At 44.9% G+C, this 27,509-nt stretch overlaps 7 protein-coding genes across 7 annotated transcripts; 4 read left to right on the top strand and 3 right to left on the bottom strand.

Moving 5' to 3' along the window:
- Positions 1-5,012: 5,012 nt before the first annotated feature.
- DFL_001514 (uncharacterized protein) lies at positions 5,013-6,404 on the top strand (the record flags this gene model as incomplete). Its single annotated transcript, XM_067630144.1, has 3 exons — positions 5,013-5,180; positions 5,259-5,340; positions 5,407-6,404. The coding sequence occupies 3 exons, from the start codon at positions 5,013-5,015 to the stop codon at positions 6,402-6,404; spliced, it is 1,248 nt and encodes a 415-aa protein (XP_067492816.1).
- A 2,513-nt stretch (positions 6,405-8,917) lies between these two features.
- Positions 8,918-9,943, top strand: DFL_001513 (uncharacterized protein; the record flags this gene model as incomplete). Its single annotated transcript, XM_067630143.1, has 1 exon — positions 8,918-9,943. The coding sequence occupies one exon, from the start codon at positions 8,918-8,920 to the stop codon at positions 9,941-9,943; it is 1,026 nt and encodes a 341-aa protein (XP_067492815.1).
- A 3,018-nt stretch (positions 9,944-12,961) lies between these two features.
- DFL_001512 (uncharacterized protein) lies at positions 12,962-13,477 on the top strand (the record flags this gene model as incomplete). Its single annotated transcript, XM_067630142.1, has 1 exon — positions 12,962-13,477. One exon carries the CDS (start codon positions 12,962-12,964, stop codon positions 13,475-13,477), a length of 516 nt encoding a protein of 171 aa, XP_067492814.1.
- A 338-nt stretch (positions 13,478-13,815) lies between these two features.
- Positions 13,816-14,802, bottom strand: DFL_001511 (uncharacterized protein; the record flags this gene model as incomplete). Its single annotated transcript, XM_067630141.1, has 1 exon — positions 13,816-14,802. One exon carries the CDS (start codon positions 14,800-14,802, stop codon positions 13,816-13,818), a length of 987 nt encoding a protein of 328 aa, XP_067492813.1.
- Positions 14,803-17,642: 2,840 nt separating this feature from the next.
- On the bottom strand, positions 17,643-18,790 carry DFL_001510 (uncharacterized protein; the record flags this gene model as incomplete). The annotated part of the gene is made up of 2 exons (XM_067630140.1): positions 17,643-18,469; positions 18,658-18,790. The coding sequence occupies 2 exons, from the start codon at positions 18,788-18,790 to the stop codon at positions 17,643-17,645; spliced, it is 960 nt and encodes a 319-aa protein (XP_067492812.1).
- Positions 18,791-19,518: 728 nt separating this feature from the next.
- DFL_001509 (uncharacterized protein) lies at positions 19,519-21,307 on the bottom strand (the record flags this gene model as incomplete). The annotated part of the gene is made up of 3 exons (XM_067630137.1): positions 19,519-19,944; positions 20,017-20,252; positions 20,314-21,307. 3 exons carry the CDS (start codon positions 21,305-21,307, stop codon positions 19,519-19,521), a joined length of 1,656 nt encoding a protein of 551 aa, XP_067492811.1.
- A 4,905-nt stretch (positions 21,308-26,212) lies between these two features.
- DFL_001508 (40S ribosomal protein uS13) lies at positions 26,213-27,022 on the top strand (the record flags this gene model as incomplete). The annotated part of the gene is made up of 4 exons (XM_067630136.1): positions 26,213-26,254; positions 26,461-26,588; positions 26,656-26,910; positions 26,977-27,022. The coding sequence occupies 4 exons, from the start codon at positions 26,213-26,215 to the stop codon at positions 27,020-27,022; spliced, it is 471 nt and encodes a 156-aa protein (XP_067492810.1).
- Between the last annotated feature and the right edge of the window lie 487 nt (positions 27,023-27,509).

Raw genomic sequence — 27,509 nt, 5'->3', positions numbered from 1 at the left:
CAGAAATGACGGGATTACATGTGGCAACCGGGCCGACGCAAATGCAGTTCTTGTAGCAGTTGTTGAGGTTTGTAAGGGTGCATGCTGAGGGCAAGGCTCGAGGATTGAAGGGAAGAGCTTTTGAGAATTGTGTTTGAATCAAGTCGAGTGGTTGTGGGTGACCTAGTAGTGGAGTTTTTTACACATACCTCTTTTAGTGGGCTTGATGATAAGCTCAGGTTCACCTTCGACTATTGAAGGAGAAGGTTCCGCAGTAGGTAGTGGAGTCGTAGAGGTGCATAGGTTGGAGGATCCTGTCAATAGGACAAGGAAGAAGAGTTTAGCGGCCTTCATCTTGAAATTCTGCTTGAGCTCTGGAAGCTACAAAGGTACCGGGTAGGTAGTTGAAGTATATTGATGGACGATTAAGATGTATGATTCTAAGTGAATTTTACGATAGGATTAAGATTATAATGGCCCGGTTGGTGTTATACGTTCAAATATTTGTGCGTTATGAGGTCATCTTATATGGCCATTTCGTCGAGTGAATACCCAACCGGCCCTTTTATATCCGATTCCTAGGACTGCAACCAGCTATCCTATACGAAAGCATACAGATTTACAGGTAGACAATCATCTGAACGAATAGGGTTCCAGGTAGGTCCCAAGACTAGGTTCCAAGCACCCGTCACTTATCGGTCGGACTTTTCCACCGAATCAGAGCCCCCCTCGAAGGTCTAAAAACCTTGAATTAACATCGCACAAAAAAAACCTTAGCCTTAAACTGAAATGCCTACGAAAAATCCGGTAGATGGTCAAGGGAAACGTCGATTCTAGTGAAGACAAAGAAAGTTGATTTCCCCTTTCCCAGGAAAAAAGAATGTCTCTTGTCGCCTAAAATGCACGTAATCCCGCAGCGCACGAGGCGAAAACATGGCGATCTATACCAAAGACAGATTTACAAATCAAGGTTTTGGGAGGTTGTGATTCTATCAAGGGATAAAGTCGTACAAAAGGTATCGGGATTTTAAGAGATCTCGATGGCCTCTAAAGTACCCAAAAGAAACCCCCAAGCCAGTTGTTCCCGGGACACTTCCCAGGAGCGGTTTTATGGTAACAGGGACCACAAGCTTAAGGTTTAGGGCAATTGAATGGAACTTTCATATTGAACAGCCACAATCCTCTCACTCTCAGAGTCAGTGGTGTAACGGAGATCACCCATCTGATTTATTAGTTCCCACGTTGTAAAAACGTGGAGACTTTTTGTGGCTAACCGGCGTCTAGGTACGTACGAGACTAGAGACTTTAAATATTTTACCTGGCCAAATGTAGTATGCATGGGTATTTCGAAATTCTGATATTCACAACTAGAAAAGATCAATCCAGCGATAGATCCATATATACCCACTAGACTACGCTGCCAAAACCGTCGGGTTTCCGTTGTAGTTGAAGGATCACCTCTCGAACCCAGCGCTAACTGGTTGCGCCAGCTACAGGAACGTTGCAAATTCTGTGTCGGAAACTTAGAGTAAGGTACGGTTTAGCTTAGCAACATTGTATTGCATTAAGTAGTCATGTTGGGTCGGTCTGGATCTTCTACCTAAAGTTTTACCATATAAACTGGTGCATAGCCCGTACGAAGGTATTTTACTCTCCCGCAGGTGTCTACATTTAAGCCAGCTTGTATACAGTGTTATATTCTCAGTACCAAATACCTCTACTGCATTAGATATATTGGGACGCATGCGCATTAGAGAGAAAGCTGGTTTCTTATATACCTTGAGAATGCAAAATCCAAGACATTCCACAATCTTACTTTTAACCATTTATATTATTCTACATCCAATCTGCTCGGTACAAGCAACTATCCCGAAAATCGGAACATGGGAGAATAACTACAAAACATACCTGGTCGGATTGAACGGAGCATACGCAAAGTCAGCGACCAAGCGTGATGGGGTATCATTTCTGAAAGCTTTCAGCTGCATGGAACGTATAGAAAATTATCTTCTTCCTCCCGCAAAATTTGTAATATACGAAATGAGAAGCGAATTTCTCGCTTTAATAGGTCTTGTTATAGATACGCCGGCGAGCTTGTCGGCTGAAGAGGAATTGGCACAGCCGTTCATGCTTTTAGTAGACGCTGAGTAAGATATTTCCAAGGTCGCTTCGAGTTGCAACTCTATATTCTAACCCTTAATAAATTATATGGTGGCACTAAAGACTTCTTGCTATATGCCCTGCCTCTTTGTGCGAAAGGAGGATGAAGGTGGTCCCGACGAGCCTACAGAGGCCTCGGGGGCCTAAGGCTCTATCAAAAAGCGGAATTTTAGATCAAAAATCCGACGTGATACCCGCGGGGAAGATGAAAAAGACAAGAATATCGAACGGAGGGATAATGCACCCCATGATCAGATGTCTCTATCGACAATGCCCGGCGATTCGTCAAAACAAACGCGAGGAATATCCTGGCAGCGGAAAAGGCCCGGGGATGGTGTTTACCATCTATGTTATGGATAGTGGTTGTTCAGCAAGGCATCCAGTAAGCCTAAATTTAAAGTTACCATTAAATAGACGTAATCAATACTTAATCTTGTCTCACTAAGAATTTAAAATACCGAGTTCCAAGATTGGATCTCCCCAGGCCCCGTGACGTTGGCGGAACCAAGGGATGATAGCGACCTCCCGGAATCCAATGACTTTCATGGAACTCCGATAACCGTTAAAATCGTAGGAGAGAAAACTGGGGTAGGGCAGGGTGAAACAGTGGCTATAGTAAATATGATTGTAGGGTAACGCACTGCAAGGTTTTGGTCATGACCTGTGTAAGGCACACGATTGCCTACTGCAGATATACGACCATGTCAAAAGAAATAACCCCAGTGGATCTGCCAAATGTGTGATCAGCCGTAGTTACGCGTGGATACCATTGGAGCATCTGAAGTCGGTAAATGCTAAATGGGCCTCGGCAATTGAACTTTATTCAAGATATATTTTTAGTTAATTGGTTAATCTTGGGTATTATTTTGTTATGGCGAGTGGGAACTCTGGAGAGGTCAGCCTGATCCCGTGCCTGCAATCAGATATATATATATATATATCACTCCACCTAATGTATCGAACAATGAATTTAATTGTGGGCTAAACCCTCGTTTCCTTGAACAGAAAGTAACGACGGATCCGCTATTCGATGAACGATATGGTTGTAGTTGGAGGTCATGATTTCAATCTCAAGGACTCATATAATTACGGTGACATCGTCAGAATTTCGGCTGAAGCCGTGAACTTGATTGTGGCTCGAGGGTACCCCATGAGCATTACACCGAATTACGGCGAGGGCTAGGATAGTAGCAGTACGTGGACAGTTGGGCACGGGACATCATTTAATAAGTTATCAACAACGTGCTAGCACTCCCTGAATACATGGATGCATAACTAACGAACTTCTTTTTCTATTGCAAATAGCGAGCCCCGTCGTAGCCGGACTCCTAGCAGGCTTTCTCTCATTCGGACCCGGTGACCCAGTTAGGCTACTTCACGCCTTCGCAAAAAAATCACCTTACCCCGGCCAAGCAAAAATTGTTTTCAGTGGTATCTACGCAGACCAGTGGCCGAAATCTCTTCGCCCAGAGAGGTATACCCGCAATCCCAAAAATCCTTGAGTTTGGCTCGCATCCTTAGCACGTGTAATGGGAATTTGTTTCAAAAGGTAAGTGTGATCATTTTACAAGGTCTAAAACCGAAGTTTCCTTGTAATCTTTGTCTCCGAGGGAGCGGGATTCCACACCTGTAGTCAGAAAAATGAGATTTTAGGAACTGTCCCGGAATTTCAGCTCGTACTCGTGGCAATTTAAAAATTTGTAGTCTCCTACAGCTTTTTTTCTTATAGTGTAACATACTTCACCTCATGGGAGCTGGTTGGAACCTGGTCTGTGTAACTTTCAAAACACAAAATCAAGGGCAAAAAATTACACCATGTTGAGAACATAAAGTGTTGAAATTCAAAAAGGAGACTGCATCGAATTGGACGACAGCCTAACTCCTGACGAACTTGACTTCTTCGTTCTTCTGAGAAAAAAAGGCGAAACTCCTGCATGTTGAAACAATTATAGCCACCAGGGCTAGCACATTTATAGAAACACCCCTCATTGTTGCCTTAACCTGATTGGCTGGGTTGACAGAGCTGTGCCGCAAAGGCGCTTCGACTGGGAACATGGCGGCAGTTCTTCTCGCCTACTGGAGCAGTTGGAGAAGAAAACAGCACCTCCTTCTGTGGTCCACAGCTATTACTGGTCCCTTTCTCTGGGTATACTCATCGTCACCTGCCGAGGATTCGACCCCACTCGAAACGACTTCCAAGGTGTGCAAGGGAAACTAGGCTGATATGTCACACCCACCTTTTGACTTGTTTTCTTACACGTCATGCTCCAGAATTGGCAGTTTGGGACCTTTTACGAGACTATTACATTAATTCTGTACACAGAAAGATACCCAGCCCGATGGCCGGAAGATGGTAGAGAATTCTTGAGAAGTTTCATAACACGCCAGCTTGCAAACTTGCAGGAATTGATCGATTCGATTATACTTCGTTGCCTTCCCCGCTCCCAATGGCCATGGGCATGGGTCTATACGAAAATACATAACGAAAAACTTCTATTCTAAGGTATATGGGTCAACCTTGCATTTACTCGAATGCGGCTGTGCTAGTATAGCAGATTCTTTGCGGGAATAATGGGTATTTCCCACGTTTGCGTCTGAAGACCTCCTATCTACAAGTAGCCGACCTTCGCACAAAACCTGATACTCAAGTACCATCACTTTTCTTTATACCTCGTTAATATTGAGCGAGGTTCGAAGATCTGATCGGCGGGCTATATCTCCGACCACCTCAATTCTTCAATTCTTTCAATCACCAGATAGCCTTTATACTACTTCCAGGCAAGCTTTCTCGACAACCACATAGAAAACGAAGCCGCCTTACTCCGATCGATTATCGGTTGTACAGAGCACTAGATAGGAAGTCTGTCTAGAAAATGGACCCCGAGGTTATTTCTCATTATTACGTCCTCGAAGTTGAGCATGACGCTCGTGATGTTCAAATAAAGTTGGGATTTCGGCGACAATCTCTCAAGTGGCACCCGGATAAAAATCCCGGTGCCGACAAAGCAAAGCGGGCAGTATGTAACGCTATGATGGCAAAAGTAAGTACCACCAAACTAAAGATGTGAGGAGAGCCATGGGTCTATGAATGGTACTAATATCATCGTTTTTTGGGGTAGTTAAACGATGCATACACATGTCTACGTGACCCAGATGCAAGGAAATTATACGAATTAAGGTGTGCTTCTATAGTTTTCACTCGTAAGTGATCATTCTATGACAGTGGTTGTACAATTAGTCGATCAAGATATCTGACAAATACTATAGATCCAGACGATCCAGGTAACTGGTTTCGGGAGAAGTTTGAGGCTGAGAGACGAGCTAGAGAGGAAGAAAGACAACGCCAGAGAAGAGAAGAACAAGAAAGAAACGCAGCCAGGCAGCGGGAGCGGGAAGCCCAAGAGCGCCGACGGAGAGAAGCTGAAGAAAGAGAGCAACAACGAAGAGAGGCTGAAGACAGAGAACGGCGAGAGAGAGCAGAGAGAGCACGACAGGCAGCAGAAGAACGAGAACGAACTGAGCGAGAACGACAAGAACAAGAAAGAAGATGGAGGGAACAGAGGCAACAGCAACAAAGCCAAAGCCAAAGACGACATGGAGCGCAAGAACATCAGTCTCGAACAACTGAGCCGAACGGATCTACATTCTCACATTTCACGGAGCGGGAATGGGAAGGCTTTTTCAATATCCTTCGAGTTCTTATTATGCTACAGGAAGCTGCTTCGGAGAACAGACGGCAGAGCTCTGGTACCTCTTCAACTTCATTTAGTGGATCTACTGCCTCGAACAATAGCTATCGGGCCCCGCGTTCCTCATTTAGTGGGTCGACCACTTCGAGCAGCAGTACCCCACGTACCTCATTCGGCGAATCGACCGCTTCAAATGGTAGCACCCCACGTACCTCATTCGGTGAATCGACCACCCCTAACAGTGGTGCTTCACGCCCCTCATTCTCAACTCCTAATCCTCCACCGGAAACGCCCAGTCCTACACGAGAACATGAAACAGACGATGACTTCACCACAGGCTCCACAGAATATTCATATTCCTCCTATCAACAGCGAAGGGGCCCTGGATTCGTCCGCCTTCCGCAATACAGTTCGAGGGCTCGTTGGTCACAAGCTGAATTGGATGCCCTATTGAAACTACGTCGGAACCATCCTTGGGAGACGTGGGATAATATTGCGTACCGTCTGAACTCCGAATTTGGAAACGGAAGGAACGGTAATGCTGTAAGGCTAAAGCATAGCAAACATACTCGCTAATGATTATGCGGAATGACTGGTAAGTATAATTTGGAGATTCAGTATTCTGTCAGCGATTTATAGATGGTGGCGGCGTTATCCGGATCTTTTTTACGTTGTACACATATATGCTTAGTAATGAATGGGGCTTGGTTTCTTTGTATGATATCATATGACGCATATGTTTTGATTGCATGTTTTCGCTAAATGATCGATTTTAGACATGTGATATTGAGCAGACTCAGGCAGCTTTTAACTTCATTGTTTTCGCAAACTTTCCCTATGTATGGCTTCTAGATTCTTAAAAGAAGCAAGAACTTGCAAAGGGTAGCCCTAATATCCTTATTTGATTACAAAGTTGTCTAGATTAGATAGTCAAATCGGTTCCTTAGCAGTACCTGCATATATGAACGTCATAATCCATAACCTGGATTGTGGTATTTTTGCGGGTTTACAAATGCAAGCCCTGACAAAAGGAACTTTGCTGGTTTGACTAAGCCTATTCAGGGAATATTGTCCTCGGTTCGAATTACTCAGCCACCGTTCCCAAAGCGGAGGGAAATTCCAGAAAGAGGCAAAAGAAAATTTGGGGCTTCGTCGAAAGATGCACACCTCGACCTTAACTTTTCTTTCCCAAAGAAAATATGTATTTGGACGGTGAGGCTCCGAGGGGGGAAGCGGGGCGGGTCGGTGTTGTTCTTGGGGAGTCATGCCATTTCAGAATGACGGTTAGTTAATGGGAAATTCCATTCTCGAGTCTTGTGCCCATGACCAGTGATTCTAGTGATTCAAGCTTGGGCATCGGGGAAGAAAATTTTTTGCATTATGGTCATGCTATAGCTGCTTTTTACAGAATTTTTGGGCCGTTGGGAGGATCAGGAACTTTTGGGGGAATGCTCGAAAGAAAATTCTTCCTGTGGTCTTTGAAGCGGCTTTTTGTCCTGTTTGAAGAGGATGAACTCCCGAACAGGCCATCCAGGTTTCCCGAGGAGATGAACCAGTAGGCTGCGCTGCACTGTCACACGACGTCGGGATGAAGTCGGGATACAGAGCGCATGGTCAAGTGGCTGACACTGAAAAGTGAACACTGGACGGTCAAGGCCATGGCTTGGGAATTAACAAATGTGATTTAATAACAACTGATTGTCAAGTTCGTTATTCCCAACATGTCCATTAACAGCCATCAAATTGACAGACCCAACAATGGGAAAATATCCTCTCGATCGGGTAAATAGAAATTGACATTTTATTGCTTAATGGACTGATAAGAAAGAGAAGATGCTGTGGCAAACATGATCACGCTCGTCAGGATTCCTCGCGTCGAAAAGTGCATGAGTCATGCTACACTCGACTCGACTCTTATTCGATGATGAGGCTGAAGAAAAAATTGAAACCAAGATGGCAGCTTAAGATCCAGAATTGAGGGTGAACGAAAGCGCCGACCGCCAAAGGTGGTTTATTGCCGTGGGAACATGCAAACCCCCTTTACTGTCGTCTACTGCGTATAGTGAATTTTCTTAGACATGCAGAAGGCCTGCATGCCTGGCTCGCGGCCCCCTCCCCAGATATGTGCATGCACTGCAAGCATGGAAAGACCCGACCGACCGACCAACGGAAAAAAGAAAACGGGGATGACAAAGGGGTCTGTACAGCGCCCTTGTTGGACTGTGCCCCTTGGCCAGGCATGGGCCTGGATTGAAAGATTTAAAAGCAGAAGGACCGACCAACCGTTAACGTTAGGTATTCTAGAATCTCATTTAGAAGCCCTTCAATTCTCCCTCCATCCAAAAGTCTCCTTCCTTTCACCACATTTTGACTACCTTGAGTCACGGGGTGCCGTCGTTCACTAATATACATACGCAGGCTTCGACATTGCACTTGCTTAACTTGGTAGTCTCCGATACTGCGCTGCTAGCCTACGTCTGTTCATTCTCGAATCCGATTTCCAGTCGACACCCTCTTTTCGTAAACCTGTCGCGGGAAACCTTTCGACTTTGCATACACAAAACGTTTCGTTTACGCCGTCTATAATACTCTACACACTAGAATAAATACAACTTGGAGGAAGACTTGTTTCAGCATATCTCCCAGTCTAGACAACTTTCTCGGTATTAATATTTTTATTTCTGGAGAAAAAAAGTAGGCAGCCATCGGGTGCCCCTTTGACATCCGCTTCCGTCCCGCCCCTCACATACGGTCGCTGACAACCAACCAACACAGACTTCACAACACACCTGTCGCACTACAGACGTACTCGTCTCGACAATTTAAATAAACAAGATATAATTATAGAGGGTGCGGTTTTCAAGGACTCGTAGATTTGGGAGGAGATGCCGAGAATACAAACTTTCACATCTACCTCCTATTTGGCCTTGCCGCCAACGACAGCAGCATTTTGGCAATATGTCTCGTCATCCATGATAACCCATTCTCTCCAAACCGTTCTTTCAGCATCGAGCAATCTGACAAAGAGATACACGATATCCTCGATTATAACATCTTTCGCCCAGTTTCAGCATGTAATTGGGTCGATCATGTCGAGTTCCGACGATGCTGCGGCAGAGTATTTCGAGTGGTTCTTAGTGAATCAGTTAAACTTGACACCAGAAAAGATCAACGATAGATGGACATCTGTTAAGGAAGCAATGAAGGAATCCCTCGGCGCATTAGTAGGAGCTAGCCTAAAATCAAACCGACGGAAGAACGCTATGCTTCACCCGGCGGTCCTGGAGGCTAAGGAAATTCTTCACGAAATGCGACTCGATGATCGGGACGCTGGTGTCAGCGTTAAAACAGGCAGCCACTCGCCAAAGCCTCTGGCAAGACGACTAGGAAAACAAGGATTCTTAGACATCGAGGAATACACTCTTCGCTGCGAGTTTATGGCTTTTCGACGTGATACTCCTGGTCCGAACGGCCGTTGCACCTCACAAACTCCCCGACCAGTTTGCCCATCCTCAATACTGTCTCTAAGGGTTTATCATGACGGGCTGCTATCTGTGGATTCAAGACATGCCTTCCAGCCTGGACCCAAGACGCCTATTTCAAAACTTCAACGGGACTCTATTCAAAATCAACTGCGTAACAAGCGATTTCCTTCCAATATAGAATCACGCGGCTCCTCAGTTTCTTTCCTTGAGAGACAGTTCGCAGAAGCTATGCACATCATGCCAATCCGATACCGGGACCCTGTTGAACACGACCTGGAACTTTCCCGTCTTCTTGACTCCTACGATCCTGATTATGATGGGAGATTTTACAACGAGAAATCCGATGCTACCAGTGTATCGGTTTCTCCCAAATCTCGAGCAGGGAGCGTCGTTAGCATCCAATATCCACCCACATCTCCGGCAGAATTCCCAAGCAAGGAGCCCTCGGTTGTACGGGAGCATATCCTCTATAGCAGGCCAGTAAGCGGCGCTGGAAGTGATGTCAGCGAAGTAAGCACTATCGGCAAAGTCACCCGCAAAAACAGCCAATTCACCTGGAAAGGCGACTGGGAAACAGAAGACGAGGATGAGTTTTACCGTGAAGCTCTTAAGTACAGCCCAGGAAGATAATGGCACCACGAGAACTAGCCTCGAGTCCCACCCCCTTTAAAAATTTCGACATAAAGTTCCTTGCATATCCTTTTCTCTTTGGCATCCTCCTTACACTTTTCTTTTTTGCAAATTGGCATTTAGCGTGCAGTTTTCATTTTTATGATATCCAAAGATGGCGGTTCCACATTTCATTCACTCATTCACTCATTCCTTTTTCTTTCCTCCTTTTCTTTCTTTCTTTTCAAACTCTTCCTATTTTCAGAAGTTTTACATTTTCTTGGTGGTGCATTTACGGCGTTTATGACTATATAGAGGCGAACTGGGTTTCATTTGTTATCATCCTGGCTACATATTTGCCTATCGTGGCTCTTCAACCTCTCTGAAGTGTCTTCTTCCTCCCCGTGTATATAGATCAATCCTACCTCCGCCATCTTGACACTTCAATCCTACAATCAAACTTCCCCTAGCCAAAGCTATGATCTTCTACAATCCCATTGTCGTTCTTTCCCGCCCTCTTTCGAGATTTTCATCCCACGATAATGCTTTCCCACGCTCGATGTCTCTATTAATCGCTGCCGCTGGTGGCGGTATAATCATCGGTCCAAAGATATCATCAACATCAACCCTTCGATCTGTAAGCCCTGAATTAGGGAGTGGTAAGGTCGAAACGCTATTTCTCCTTCTCGGCGACTCCCTAGAAACAAAGCTCCCAAATCCAGGCAAGTTATCTGTCATCCGAGACACGGAGCGAGATATTGACAGTGGTATCGCATTCCCGAGCCGGAAGGTAGTAAGGAATCCGTCCGTTAGACCATGACCAATAACGAGCTATCACGCGAGTTTTGCAGTAAGAACTTTACCTTTATAACCAGCACAGTGATCCCACGAACAATCACGCTTGCGATCACGCAAAACCATACTACTAACCTTGCCGCCGTCATCATCGTGTGTAACCCCTTCATCTGCGATTCTTCCAACGGAAGCTTTTCGGTCTGTCGTAGAAATTCGATGGTAACGTAAAGATAGAAGATTGCGCTGACACCAATCGGTCCAAAGTATCCCGCAAACGCTGCTTCTCTCAGATTCTCAATTCGAGGGACGTATTTATGAAGTAGTAAGATAGAAAGCGGACGTCGCGGTGGGAGTATTAAAATAACCATACCGAATAACCTCCCGATAGGTATTTCCGACGTATTCCCCAACTCTGACCACGGTGCTACAGCTCCAACACAGGAATATCATGATGTTCAGCAACATATCAATCGTCGATTGGAGACTATCATCGAGAGTCTCGAGCCGAAACCAATCATCCAATGTAAAAGCACAGGTAAGAGAATCGTATACAATACCGTCTCTGTAAAAAACGAGAATGCAAGGTTGATGGAATCTAGGTTTCCTCTGAGTTTCGCATAACTAAGCAGGCATATTATATGAGCACTGTAAGGACCCAGAGCTACTCCCATGAGAAGATCGATTACTAGAATATCAAAATCGCAAGTTTGTATAAGTCTTTTTTTCGTCACAAGTATTTTTACGCGGTAGATAGAACATACGAGCCTCAGAAAGATACAATCTCTCCTCCACAAAAAAAGAGACAAGTCCAAAAGTTAGGACGAAGCCTCTTAAAACCGTGCAGACGATATTGAACTCCGAGATTACTAGGTTTGGCATTGTGATGTCTCTTCTCCCGATATTGCCGGGACTAGTAAATTCTCGTTATTTAATTATATTATTTTATGTAAACCTTTGGGGTGTGCTTTCAAACCGACTTCCAGGACAGCGGCAACTCGCTTCCTTTCAGAAGTAATTGTTATTGAAGGATGAAGAGGAAGGGGGAAACCGCGCCTGTCACGCCAGAAGCTATCATTTGGTAGGGAATCGTAGCTCGAGGTGGCCGTAAACTAGACGGTACGAGGCAGTACCGGCGATCGATTAGGTAGATGTTAGGAAAGTCATAGCAGGATCTGATATGTGTTCGAACCAAAGGTAAGGGTTACACAAAACGTCGTGGAGTGCTTTGGCGTTGAAGAAGATTTCTGTATTGAGATATCAGTGCTTCGCCGCTTCTGACATCAAGTTTTGCCAGGACCAGTCAACGCGATGGGCAAGATTTGCAGAAGACCTCAATACGGGCTGTCCACGCTGCTGGCTGCCCAAAGATGGGAATATATATCCAGCGTCGAGACTAGGTATACATGTCGTCCGAAGCTAGCAAAGTAAGAACAAAAGAAGATTAATTGTTCTGTTATCTATGTTGTGCAAGTTCCTAGCAGATTCCCAGCCCTCCTCGCAGCTTCCTGGTCTCGTCCGATATTGAAGTTTGGTCTCACAACACGCACAATTCGAAATGCAACATTTTCAACACTGCCTTGTCGACAGGTTCGAGTTCACGATTTCGTTTCCAGGGATGATACATTTTTATCGCTCCCCTGCATGTCATCTTCTGCACTTCAGATGCTCGGACAAAACCGCAATTTCTATATCTGGCCAGATATGAGTGGAGCTCCCCCAACTTTTGGACCCTAAAACCCGTCTATCTCCATCCCGGCCGGCATAGCCGTCTCCTTGGTCGGGAAGTTGACCAATGATAGCTGGTTCTCAACGCAGCTGAAAGCAGCATTTGCGGGGAAAATGTTCTCAACACGGTACATATCATCAACCTCCCTGCGCAGCATTCTTCAGATTTAATCTAAAAGATAGCCTCGTATGCATCCAAGAAGCTTAACGTTAGGGGTCTGAAGCCTCATCGATCCTGAATTTGTCAGCTGGAGTCGGCCGAACACGTATCCCATAACTCGATCACTATTTGTAAGCAAGGTTTCACACTTATACAGATCTGTTCAAGATTCACCCGAAACCCGATCACGGACCACGCACTAAACGTCTATAAATATGCCTTGCTTAGTCCATTGGGATTAGGTTTTGTAAGCTCCAGAGCCTCGAACATTGAAGTCTTCATCAATCCTGGCCACTCATCTTCATTAAGATACCTTTTGTTCAATACCTCACTTCGGTTACCCAAATTCAATTTGCAACATGGCCGCCCTCACTCTCTTCGACGTTACAGTCCCCCCCTTCCGTAGGGGAATGAACACACTCAAGCATATCCTCCAAAAGGGAGAGGCATATGCTAAGGAAAACGGAATCTCGACGGATGACGTTGTGAACTGGAAGCTCGCCGAGGATATGAAGCCATTGATTTTCCAGATTCAAACCGCCAGCAACACAGCCAAGAACACTTGTGTTCGTGTTGCCAAACTTGAATTGGCAGCTTTGGATGATAACGAGGAGACTTTGGAAGACCTTTACAAGCGCATCGATACTACTCTCGCACTACTTGAGAATGTAGAGGCAAATCATAAGGCGGCGTTCGAGGGCAAGGAGGATGCTGAGGTTGTTATGGCGAGTCGAAACGGTGAAAGGAAATTCACGGGTCAATCTTATGTTCAGACTTTTGCTATCCCCAACTTTTACTTCCATGTTACTACGGCTTATGGGATCCTTCGAAATCATGGAGTTCCTATCGGGAAGCTGGACTACTTGGGGGCTTAGATGCTGAGATACATGTTTCCACAGCTATTTTACGACTGTACGAAGGAAACTAGTCTTGAAGACGAGAATTGCATCATCACAAAATGTATATAGCATTCAGTTTCAGCAATACAAAAGTTCAACGCTAGACATGAAGTTTCGTGATCCAACCTGCGGTATGAAATGAAGAACTACGTTTAATGAGATGCATTGCAAGGCCTTAACACGGTTTGACCCAACTCACTGTCAGGAAATATTCAATCAAAAAAAAAAAAAAAGATAAACATTTGACAACCAGAATATCCAGATATCCGAATCCATAACCCTCGAAACCTTATATAAATAGTCAAATCATGTAATCAATCGCGGTGGGTAAGTTTGTTAAGCATTCTTTTAAGCCGAGAGCGCTTGATTGGTTTAGGGCTCGGGAGACGTGGTGGCTGATATGTTGCAGTCTCGTTATCTGCCTTTGTCCCTCTGGCAGGATAGCCGTAAGTACTAGTGGTAGTTTGAACAGTACGGCGGCTAGGGTTATGAGCGACTCTGTCTCTGTAAGGATCATGGTCTACCCTGGTCTCCCCAGGCGTCACGAAGTGAGAATTGTCGGCCCTTGTCGCCATTGCGTTCTCGATGCCATGCCCCCATGCATCAAATGCTCGGATGTTGTTCATTTGTACATGTATAGTTTCGCCTGCTTGCTCTGAGCCAAAAGGTGGGGGCGGACGCGCAGTCCTAGACCTCGAGTTCCTCGTATCATTCGGCTTGCGGAGCTCATCTAACGTCCAAGTTCGAGCCTCTACAATGGCTCCGTATGGTACTTGATAGAGACACAAGTATTCGTCCTTAATTTGACGGTCATTTCTCCCTTCCGGGAGTATTTCAAAATCTGCTTCACGCATCCTATCAACCACCTCTTTCACCCAAATTATTGGCATCCTTCCATTGCCCTCGCTCCTAATCTGCCGTGGATTGATTTTCATTATCTGGACCATATTACTATCGCGGCCAGGGTTTTCCAGGAATTTTTTGGCCCATCCCCTAGCGTGACTTTCATTTGCAAAAGTAGATATGAAAGGTGATGGGGACGTAGAGCCCCAATTGAGATGTTTGATTAACGCAGAGATGAATTCCGGTCCTCTAAGATTAATCTCCCTATTACTAGGAGATATAAATCCTTCTGATGATGTGTACTCGGTAATCGATTCATAAGAGCTGTGGACGCGATAGAGGTACTGGGGGAGATCTCGAACGCGGAGGCGGAAATCTGGCAGAACATTCGACCTCGATCCAGAAGAAGAAGCATGACCGTATGAGCCAGTTGCTGCATTTTCGAAGTGCCGTGTCATTGTGATTAGATTATTATCTCGACGGATTATGGCCGTTATTCGACTTAAAAATATAGATATCAGGGAACCCGAGAGTGAGCAGACAGGCAGGGGAAGCTTTAAACTAGCTTCTGTTCAATCGAGAACCAAAGGACTCAATTGGTCGTTCGACCCTCCGTTTTTCGGACCAGGCGAGGATGCAATGCGAATTAGCATGCTGATTAGGTTCGTAGCAATTGACGAGAAATGCCCGTATTATATACACTTGGGTTCCTGATATGGCACTTGCCATACCATCTCTATGAATTAATTCTTCCATAGCTACCGTGCACGAATCTCTCCCTACCTATTCTCGCGTCGCCACAATTTCTCTCAGCCTTATCGAATAACGGTTCGCGAATTTGCTTGGCGCACGAGGCTGTCGAAGTCTCTGAGGAGAAAAATAAGGCACAGTCACTGGCTAAATGCACAAACGGGATGGACATGGCGCTGGGATAGCCGCTTTAGAGCCATGAAAGCGCATAGCCTCATAGTCCGTTGTTGAGTCAGAGGGGTAACTTTCAACTTTTTTTCCCGTCGTCGGTTTCATGTCGGCATGACTATTCTGTCGTGGGCTGCATAACTAGGCCTGTGCAACCCCTTGATTATTTCCCATTGTTATTCTGAGGTCCCAAGACGGGTGCTAGCGAGGTGCTGAGGTCATCTGATGATTCCATTGGGGATATACATGTATATGAACAATGGCAGCTGATTTTGACTGTTACGATTACCCATGTCCAGTCCCGGATTGATATCGCCGACATCGATGCAAGTATGTCTGGGCATGTATGTACTGGCATGTAGAGCCATTTCCCCTCTTTTCCTCACTTCATAGGCACAATACCATTGCACCAAACCTCAGCCAACCATTATTCAGTAAATTTCCATTGTCGAAGCGCCTGGGTTCGAGCTTAATTATTGGGAGAGAGTAGAAGATAACTCGATGCAAAAGCGCTTATATAATTGTGGTATTTTAGATTAGACAACACAAATGTAAAGAACCACTTGATTCGTCATTCAGCGACAGCTTCGTAGCCAGTGAGCCGTGCTGTGAAGGCGGTTGACTTGAGGTGGTTGGGGACAAGATCAATTGCGCTTAAGCTCGTATGCTTTTTTCTTTTTTTCTGAAATTCTCAACCCTAATTGGCTAATATTCGGGACCTAGAGCTTCAATGAAAGTACTGCAGGTAACTTCTAACAAAAAAAGAGAAGAAGAAAAAGACAGATAAATGTGACTTTGAAAATTAATCCTTATTAGATCATATCTCCTTCCTAAATTATGTTGGGCACTACAATGAGAAATGCAATTAGTTAATATGAAATTAAACGGATTGCACTACCGCTGCTTCCCATCATAAGTCTGTCAATTAGATGCCCGGTCTCATTTCCAAATTGATGGTATATTTGATCCTTGAGTACGATATAGGTTTTGACTCAGGTTCAAGAACGAATCTCTGCAACGGCATGTTCCCTTTTGTCGACCGGCCTTTCGCTTCAAACACAATCTTAGTCATACCAATAGTTCCGTTCTTGGGAAGAGATGGAGATCGAAAGACCCAGATGCTCCTGTCTCCAAGTAAACACTTGAATGAGTGGTTTCTACTATAGAATCCTTGCTATCAACTGCGAATACATCGTAAGTGTCTGGAACGTTGTTCAAATTCGTGAGCCCAATAGTAACTTTCTGTTGTTCGCTAGCCACCATTTTCTGTATAATTGGCGCAGTAAGTTGTAATTTGGAAGACGATATCATAAGAGGAACTACTCTTTAGAATTCGTTTCCGTCATCACTGATACCCGTGAAATAAACCATGATGCTCCCTTCTGGGATTGCTGAGCTGTTGCCATAAAATATTGTTACGCTATCTTCTGAATCTTTTTCTCTGCGAACTGTATTTTGGGAAGCGAGTAAGGCGCCATCCTTGGTCCGGAACTCGAACTTCTGTTTGTGAAGTTATCATGAACTTGTGGTTTCACTATTGGGTTTTCTCCCGCAATGGGGGAGCTTTTAATTGGGAAGTATGCGCGGTGTTGCGACCGACACCTGGCTTCAGCAAGGTAAAAGGATACTATTGGATAGACAGCTTTCCCCAGATATAGATAAAATGTAATGTGTAGTGGTTTTTAGTGAGATGCGGTAGAAGCTGGGGGGAGGAATTGCTGTTGAAGTAAAGTTGAGGGCGATGGTGTAACCGACTCTTCTTATGTGAGTATCGCTTGCATTTGCCGATGAAGAACTATAGGGAGACCCATTGGAATGAAATAATTCGAAAGATGAAACCCCGCTAGTAAAAATTACTAGCGTTTTAAACTAGAGTCGATAGGGAAGATGAATTCGGAGGTTGGTTTTGCATCACTACCAATTGCTGCAACCGAAAGAATCTCGACATGATTTGGCCGTGAAAGTATATCTAATATGGCATTTACTTTAGCTATCTCGTTCTCGGGGGATGCAATTAAGTGACCTCCCGTAGCGAGGGCGATCTCTCTCCACCTATAGTCGTCATATGGTTGCTCAACCACATTCAAGTTTCGTTGCATTATCTGAACCGGATAGAGTTTCCTATGTCCACCAACTCTGGCCTGTAATAGTGCTTTCCCATGTTCATGGACATTGTCAAATATAACTATTGTATGCAATTTAAATGATCCAAAGTCGTTGCCCGCGCTACCAATTCTCGTTTGTGAGGCTGTATAGAGTTTATCCGCAAGTCGTAGACGGTTAGGTCCGAAGGATCTGATAAGGAACCATTTTCGTAATCTTTCCCAAACGAAAGGCCGACTTGAAGCTGAGGTAATCCCCTATAAACTCGAGCATTAATTCAGTCCTTAGTAGCAGCTATGACAACCTCGGCGGCTTCGCAGTGTAAAGCCCTGTGAGGAGAAAATAAACAAGTGGATGAATCCTTATTTATTGTTTGTCCAACATATATTACACTGTCGATCACACCCAGGTCATATGTAGTCGAGCTGTCGAATGGCCCGCCATAGCTACATTTCGCGCTGGACTTCTTCTTGAAGGCTGGCTCCCCGCTGTAGTGCCCCGATGTGAGATCAGCCATCTTAACTTTTCCATCACAATCGCCACAGGATACTGCCACCGCAGCACGGCAGTTTGAACAGGTCTTGGATTTAGGGCCAAGGGGGTAAATCATTGTATTAGGGTACCCAAGTCCCGGGTATATTTGATTTGTCGCCCCTTTTTGGACCAAAGACTCAACCCAGTTAGAGTGGGCGTAGAAGCCCTGAAGGATATGAAGCGCCATCCCGATTGATTTCCTTGCTGCAACGTAGTCGCCAGCGTTAGCGAAGACTGCGTGATCTGATAACTTTATAAGTCGTTCTTGACCAGCCTGAAAGCTCTCTCCGTCGAAATGAAGCTCACCGTTTTCCTGATCGCCGTCTACAATTGCATTTGCCTCTGCGATTTCATCAACGGCCAGGACGTTTTTGTTACTGGAAACCCAGCCCGGAATGTTACCATACCAGGTTTCCCAGAGCTGACGCATTGCTAACCTCGTTTGCTCCATATGCGAAATCCCGCGGATGCCCCCCAAGGCTTTCATATCCGTGGGGATAAAAGCATCCGCGTAGCCGGCGGCTAGAATTATGACCGCAGTTTGTCTGACGACTATCAACATGGCGTAGTCTAAGATTTTATCATAGTTTCGTTAGTCGGCTATAGCTAGAATACAGCATCAATATAGATACGTCGACACCGGTCCGCGATCGTAATGTAATAGGATAGTTTAATGAGCCTAGGCTTGTCTAAGACTTATCGAATTTTTGTGAGCAGTGAAGCAGCCTCAAACTCGTATAGGGTAACTAAATACTTACACGGGCCAAACCAGCCGGAGACACTGTTGGATCTTAAGATATTCTGTCCTAAAAATACCAGTTTCTCGTTCACATCAGTCAAAAGCATTACGAAATTCACGGCTCGAGCTCCATGATCTTCTATTAATCCCATTTCGAGCATATCACAATTATATCTGCATCAGGTGGGTCACCGTGGCTCCCAGCTAGATACGTAGCGTTATGGGCACAAATGCGTTGAGTAAGGTGGTTAGAGTTATCCACGCGTAATCCAGTGCAGTTGAAGCTTTGATCGACCACTAATATTGTTAAGTGCAGTATCGGGATCAGCGATCTTTCAAGCCCACATCATACCGAAAATCAGAGACTTCGGCTAAGTTTGAGGCCTTTCAAAGAATGTATTTTACAGGTCGAGTGTCTTCTTCTGATAGAGGGATGGAGAATTAGAAATTTAATAGTATTTCGACTTTCTGACCTTATACCTCAATATGGCCAATGCTCCATCATCGAAAAAGGTAATATTCAAAAATTAGAATTCAACATTCAATTACCATATATCGTATGATCCATTAGGGATAAGACTAATACCAAAACCCCAAGAAGTAACGTGAAAGGGCCCCAACATAAAAAGGATACTGGCCAATGAGTGTCTAGAAACGTATGTATATACAAAGCTAATATAATCAAAAATAAATAAATAAATAAAATCCCGTAGCTAACTCCGATTCCATGCTTAGATTCTCGCGGAGAAAAACGAATGAGGATATGACTGCCTGAATCAAATGGAAAACAAAACTCAAACAACGCAGGCTAAACAAGGTCATGTAATAATATTAGGTAGCCGTGAAACCAAATTCACTTATTCGAAAGTAGGGAGGGAAATCATATCGAAACTTTCTCCATATGGTCGGCCTGTTCGATCGAAGCCTTTTCAACCTTTTCTGCGCCTTCAATGGTTCCGGCAACGGCATCGACCTTGGTTTTGTGGAATTTCCTTGCTGAAACCTTGTTTTCGAAGAGGATATCGAGTTCGATGTATGGACGACCAGAGGTTTCTGGAAGCCTGAAGTAGCAGTAGACAGTGCAAAAGAGGCAAGATACCGCCCAGAAGAAGCCGGCTTTGCCTCTCCAGTTGAGGGCTGTAACGTTAACCAGCTGTGGGGTAATGACGTTGTTGATAATTCCCATGATATTGTAGAAATTTCTGGCAAGAACGATAGACTTGGATCGAAGTCGGGTCGTAGACATTTCAGCAACGATAGCGTAGCAGACTGGTCCAACGGTAATATCGTAAATGAATGTGAAGACCTAGGAGTCCGGACGCAATTAGTAGGTGCTCGAAATACCACACTTAAGATACGTTGTCAGCGAAGTACTTACCAAGAGTGCAGCCCCAATAGCTATTCCCATATTTGACTTTGGGATACCAAGGCAGCCGATTGCGATGAGTGTAACGAATAAAGCAACCAGGCCGCCGATATAAAGCGTCCTACGGCCGAATCTCATCATGAGAACCCAAGAGGCTAGAGTACCGCAGATTCCAAGAGCGTACTGTCCCATAGTAAAGTTGAAAGACTGCTCCACGGGGAGGCCGGCCTGCTGAAGGAAATAGGTACCTGGGAACAGTGTTAGTTAAGTCAAAGCTTGGTATAAGCAGATTGAAATGAGTAGGCTTACTATATCCCATCAACCCGGAACCACATAATGTCTGAATACCCCAAACTACGCAAGCGATTTCGGTTCGTCGTCGATCGGTTCCTTTGAAGCAATCGATGTATCTTGTGCCACTGGAGGCTTCTTTTTCCAATTCATTGGTGCGAATCATCATTGAAACGGATCTTTGGATATCGACACCGTTTCCTGATTTGGTAAGGCGACGAACAGAAGCTTCGGCATCAGCAATTCGTCCTTGTCGAACCAACCACCATGGGGATTCTGGCGCAAATATACATCCGATAATGATAGGAACAGGCCACATCCATTGCATGGCGAATGGGATTCTGTAGGACCACTCGTCTTGCCTGCTCAAAAAGCCACGGAGGACACTGCTGGCAATCAATTGACCAATAACCCAGCACAGATTGACGAAAGTGGTCAAGTAGGCACGGAGGGCGGTTGGACAAACTTCTGAGGCATAGGCTGTTGTCAATGTTTGAAAGACACCCCATGGGATACCCAAAAGGATACCTCCTAGAAGGAGAATTTCAATTCGAGGAGCGAAGAAGGGTATGAAAATGAGACCGGTGAGGATTGAAAGCGAACCGATCATGGTCTTACGATAACCGTATCGCTCAGATACAATACCATTAATAAAAAGACCAATGATCTCACCGACGTAGGCACCATTCGACAAGGCAGTTTGCCATTTAGCCGAAATATTGTACGTGCCATCAGGTAACTGTTCGCCGTATCTTTCGACGAACTGTGGGAAGCCGAAGAAGTTCGAGATAAGGACAATGTCGAACCCCTCCATGATGATTGCCATAGATAGCAAAACAGACCAACCGATTGCATGGGGGTAGGCTCTGATTCCCTCCATCAATGTCATCTTCCCCTCCTGTTCCGTTGCAAATGCCGCCTCAGCAATGATATCGGTATCCCCCCCGACATTGGTGACCCGGCTATCAACTCGGTTGGTGGCAACGCCACCTTCCAAATTGTCCTTTTCCATTATGGAGGCGATAATTAAAAATAAAAAGTGGTAAGTAATGAGATATGATGGGAGCTATAGATAGTAGTGAGTATAAGTAGAAAGGAAAGTCTAGTATACTCTAAATGAGGAATAATGAGGAATGATGATGAGTATGTAGAAAAAAAACTCTCTCACCAGCGAGGGAAGTCGCCATCTTATATCATCCTCTTGCTGTCTCCGATCCGCTACCTCCAGTGCTACCCCAGACCAAACGGTCACCCACACTCGCTTGAGGGGAGACGAGGGAAAGCGGTGGGACCTCCAAAATTGTACAACTTTGGGATGCTAGGACGCAAGGTGAGAACATTTTTATGGTACCTGGTCAAGACTTTCCCTTAGAGGCTTCACGTGCGGGGTCCCCAAACACTAGTCCGCCATCTGGATTGCTCCTGGTAGGTTGCGCAACATTGCCCCTGTATCTGCTAGCAATGCGACACCGTGCACCAACGTCCGAATTTTCACACTGCACAGACCCGTGGGACAGCTGAGGAAGCCTGCAGAGAAACCAACGTTTGGGATGATTTTGCTTCTTCTCGTCGCTTAAGCCGATCGACTCGGTGCATCTTGCAAAACAAAATATTCGACCGCTGCACCAATTCGTTGACTGGTATGGACATGTAAGACCCAGTCTGCCACCCCCATCCTGACAACACTTTCCTTGCTATTGGCCCTGGAATAACCGGCTCTATTCACATGGGAAATTCCGGCGCCTCGACGTAGCTATGACTTCGGGAAAAGTTAATTCTAGCTCTGCAATTTTTGCTCATGTCACAGGTCGATAAGCAATGTTCGGAAGCTGTTGTGAGAATTTTCTGTTTAACGGTAAGGTACCGCGTGAAAAAAAAGTGGCGTAACCTGGGTGGTCCTAGCCTATCTGCATCTGCACCTGTCGCAAGGATCATGGATTTGGAGATTCTGACCAAAAAAACTCCAACAGAAATTATACCTTGACTGCATCATAGGATCGACATCATGGGGAATCGATGTCTGTTAATGCTCGGAACACTGAAATCTATTCTTGTCGCAGAAATACCGGTTCCTGGAAACTACGGCTAAAGTTCGTTCGGCAGCTATAATCTATGCCGAATTGCGATCCCCAGGTTATTGTTGTATTTGGATGGTGCCAGCAGGGCCAACCGTTCATGCGTGCGACATTGACCCATGCATGGAAAATTTTTTGGAAGCTTTGGGATGTCTTTCCTATGCTTCTGTTCGCTAGATGGCCCAGGCTTCGAAAACACCATGTTTCGCGGGGAGTGTGGAGAGAAACATTGCAGCCGATCGTAGATAATGGGTCTTGAATTCCTTCAATCTGTCAGGTACCTAAGTGCCAACATTTCGAGAAGACCTTCCCCACGGAGAAGTGAAACATCGACTCTTTTGCCAACAACGTTTTAAAATGTTCAGGCACACTTGCATTCTGAGGCACCTACCAGCTAACTCGGGTATACCACCCCTCCATTTTGTGATTTTGTCTCAATAGCATAGACGCCGTCACTGTGAACAGCCGCCTAACCCGGGCAGGATTATCGCCAAGATCGTATGATGTAGCTGCAGAGTCTTAAAATCCGGGCTCTTGCTTACAGTTTTGGCGTAGCTAGTTTGGTTTGATCAACCAAGGAACCGAATTGAGAATACTCAAAATTGTGCCCTCAAGCTGAATGGGGAGCTCTGGATATAAGGCTAGATGTTTCACAATGAGGGCAATACTTACGGCCGTACGGAGACTTTCATCCCATAATATTTCCCGTCGTCTATGTCATTGCCATTCTCACTCGACACTCTTATGAATCTAGAAACCCGATTGATCATGAACCTTTAATCTTGGAAGAATGAAAACGAGAGCTCTCATGGAAATTTCAATCAATTGCACCTATCGATACATTCATGACCTCTCGATTGCAGATCCCAACACTTAAACGTGTTGTGGCTATGATACACTCATGACACCCCCGCTACCCCAGATTAAACAAATTCTTGACCCGGTTTTGTACATGGTGTAGGTACATACGTAGTCCAGACATTGTAGATACAAGCTTTCCCTCAATTGCTCAAGACTCTGTTGGCACAAAGGCTCCCGAAATCCGACGGCGTTTTTGGTTGACGCTACTCAATTATTGAAACAACAACACATCTAAGCACAACCTCAAACGTCTCGGCCTCCTCACCAGTACCAGATCTAGATCTAGGGCTCCTAATGATTGTAATACCTTTCGGAGGCTCCCTAATACCTTAAAGATGACTGCTCAAATTACAGCAATCAGAGCTTTGAGTTTGAGCGCCAACTTCGGAGCTATTTAGAACCAGTATATTCAAAAGAATCAGCGCGCTGCGCAGCAGCATCGTGTGTTGCTCACATGGACTCCTATAAAAGTTGGAAAATATTGGCTCAAAAAGTCGTGGTTATGAACAGATGACCAAAAACTTATTAACTTGAACCTTGCTTGTTGAACTTTTAGATAGACTCCAGCTCGTTCGGTTGGTCAAAGCGAGGTACCGAGGCTTTATTTCTCGCCTGTTTCCGTCGATGAAATTGTGACTTCTGGGATATACTTTCAAGGATCCGCGCTGCGACAACATCTTTTCAGCTAGATGTGATACGCATATGCGGGTATAATATCCAAGGTTTCAATTTTTGAACAAAAAAGGTATCATCTCCATGGTGGCGCTATATACGTCTTGTGACATAACAACTTCTAGCCATACATATTGCATTTGGCGCAGGGGAGGCTGGAGCGAGGGACGTGCGCTGACGAACAACCGAGTGAGCCGCAGATACCGTTCACCATGATGTCCGAAGTAGCGGTGCCTGCTCCGGTCCCGACAGTCTGTGCCCTGCCAATCCCACCCAATCCGTGGTATCATTTAGCGAGCCGAAAAATTCCTTGAACCCGTATTGATTTTATCGACACATGCAAGTGATTTTTTCTTAATCCCTCCAGCTCTTGCAGCATGCAGGAACTAATCACTTTGCATTTTGAAATACCCTGGTATATCCTGTCATGCACCCAGCTCAAGATAAATTTCGTGTTTCTTAACAAAATACCTCAGACTTAGGTTCAAAGTCTAAAAAAATATTGGTATTTTGCGGACGGTCCACAATTTTTGTGTTACATCTATGCGTCGTTTGCTCTATAGCTGCAGCCGCCATACAGAAATACAGAGTATCAATGCACGCAAATTAATAGGCATACATTAAACATGCGAATACAAACTTGAAACATTAGTCTGGACTATTCAAGGAACGGCATCTAGGTATTTAAGTCATGTTGGATTTCTGCAATAGGATTTTATCCAAGATTTCAACTCCGGGCCAGCGGATACGAGTAGGATTCTAAGTCTACTATCATCAGTCCCATATCATGATATATCGATACCGATTCTGGCTAAACATATGTAGATACATGGACATATAATTCATTGTGGTAGCGATTCGGGAGGCGATCTTACGTAAAACGTTTGTTGAGAAATCAAATTTGGCATAGCAAATCTGTTATTTTATGCAGGGTGTGAATTTTGAAGACGTGATACGGGTATTCCAAAGAAGATTGATTAATTATGGTCCTGACACTCTCAACAGCCAATGAATTCATAAATCTGAATTACTTTTTTGTGAAACGAAACCGGTATTTCTATGCATCACATTATTTACCCACGATCTCACGAAAATGTCAGGTACCTTCTGACCACCACCCTACGGTAGTCATCCTAAAACTTTCAATCATAAATTATAAAATCCAAATCCGTAAAATTCTCTGATAAATTTGAATTCTGAGCGGGGTTGATATGGTACCGTCGTAGGATTTATATTTTATCGTTATATCATGCAAGATGCTATTGGGCTATAAATACTAACGTGATATAGCCAGCCTTGCCTGATATTCGATTGATTTGACCCCCTAGTCCTGTATGCAAGGTACGATTCCTTGGTCTGGAATATTCCTTGAGCCGGCATATCGAACCGGACGTGCATCCTGGGGGAGCTCGATGGACCCAGCATACAATTGGGCAAATGATAAATGTACCAAGATTCACTTGTGGGTCCAGAGCTGTAGAGCTGCATACATAGTAGCTGCTCCTTTGAAGAGGTACATGTACTTGCCACTATCTCGTATGTGAAGTCCACATGAGGTATTATCAAGTTCTCCATGTCTGCATCAGCTCCTCGCGCTGAGTATTATGAAGATGGTTAATTTATGAAAGCTTATGATCTCGCGCTCGACGTTTTACCTAAGACGCCCCTGTGCCATATTTTCGTAACATAGAAATGGTGATTCGAGAGAGGTACTACGATATCGGAAGCAGTGGCTGTTGCAAGGACAAGGGAGTAGGAGCATAGCAATTATGGTGCATAGGATATATTTTCTGGGATCGGGCTGCCGCAGGTACTCTGGTGATAACGGCACAGCCGTTTTGGTGTCCCTGCGCACTGGGGAAGTCAGTGGAACACTTTTTCCGTTATGGGCATCACGCGGAATATATTTGTAGATCTTTACTTGCCGGGTTTGTTTCACCCCAAAGTACCTATCCACTCCAGAAAGTGTACCTGAAGATGTATTTGCGGGATGGTGGCTTCGTCAGCTAGTTTTCTGGCGGCATACGAGACCGGCATGAGGACCAAGCGCTCATTCGCACGGACCTCCAAAATCCAACACTAACATGTGTTGTCAGGCCAGAAGTGTTTGTCAAGCCAACAACTTCTTCTTTTGTCACCACCCAGGCCTAGGGCTCCTAAACCCTCCTCCAATCTAAATTCGGTTAGCGTGGCTGCCGCTAAAATTTGTGTGAATGGGTCGATCTCGAATCCCAAGACCTCAATCTAACACATACGACAACCATCATCACGATAGCCCTTCCGGACGACATCATCACCATCCGCCCAACATGTCGCTCGTAAACCCCGAAAAATCCAACTTCCAATACATCGTTAGTATTCCCATTCGATTTCGATTCTGCTGGTTCTGAAGAGGAGAGGAAAATGGGAGGGCTATGGGAGGGGAAAGGACTTGTTGAAGCTTTTCGAGGAAGAGGAGGGAAAAAATCTTCAATTTCGGGATATCGACAGACAGCGAAGGAACTATTGGATCATTTACGGCAAAAGTGCTGACGGATGGATTTTGCCTGGATTATAGTTGCGTCTCCTCAACACCAATGTTGACGGAAAGCAGAAGGTCATGTACGCCATGACTAAGATTGGTGGTGTCGGTCGCCGATACTCCAACTTGGTCTGCAAGAAGGCCGACATCGACCTGTCGAAACGGTAAATACACCTATTTCACGAATCTCTATCTTGAAATCTCGAATTCTGACAAAGCTTCTGGAAATAGTGCTGGTGAGCTTACCACCGAAGAGCTCGAGCGAATCATCACCATCATCCAAGACCCCACTGCCTACAAGATCCCAACCTGGTTCTTGAACAGACAGCGTGACATTGTCGATGGCAAGAACTCCCAGATCCTTGCCAACGGTCTCCAGAGCAAGCTCCGTGAGGACTTGGAAAGATTAAAGAAGATCAGATGTCATCGTGGTTTGAGACACTACTGGGGCTTAAGGGTTAGAGGTCAACACACCAAGACGACTGGGTACGTGTTTCAACTTTATTTTCGGGATAAATTGAACGTTTGGCTAATATGTGATGCGAAATATAGTCGTCGTGGACGTACCGTCGGTGTCTCCAAGAAGAAGGGTGGTTAAGCGTGTCGCTTTTGTACATGTGTCTTTTCCGCATTTTTTTCTCCTTTTACGCCTTTATCGATGACCTCCCTTTTACTCATTATTACTACCACTATCAATACCTCCTCATCCTCTATATAACCTCTTACACACTGTTTCCTTGGTTGTATCATCTACGGGAAATGCATTAATCCTCTGTTTTTTGACGGGATAATTCTTCATTACGGGGTTAACGTCTTTTTTCAATGTAAACAATTATACCGATTCATGAGACTGGAGAAAAGGGATTTTAGAATTCAAGGCGTCTTCATGAGCATTCATTCTCTAGTGTAGGAGCTATGACTCAACAGTATTTTGGCGCAAAACAATCTGTGACAGGTACTACGTGATTTTAATAGTTTTGTACGACAACGGTAAAAGGATATTCGAATTCTATAGAGACATTATCCATTACAAAATCTTTGAAAAGTTCGCTGTAGCCAAACGCCAGAAATGCAATCTGTGATGC

This window comes from Arthrobotrys flagrans (genome assembly GCF_004000055.1).
Source record: "Arthrobotrys flagrans strain CBS H-5679 chromosome Unknown unitig_3, whole genome shotgun sequence".
Lineage (NCBI taxonomy): Eukaryota > Fungi > Ascomycota > Orbiliomycetes > Orbiliales > Orbiliaceae > Arthrobotrys > Arthrobotrys flagrans.
Note: the sequence above shows the minus strand (reverse complement) of the source record. Positions and strands in the feature narration are given on the sequence as shown.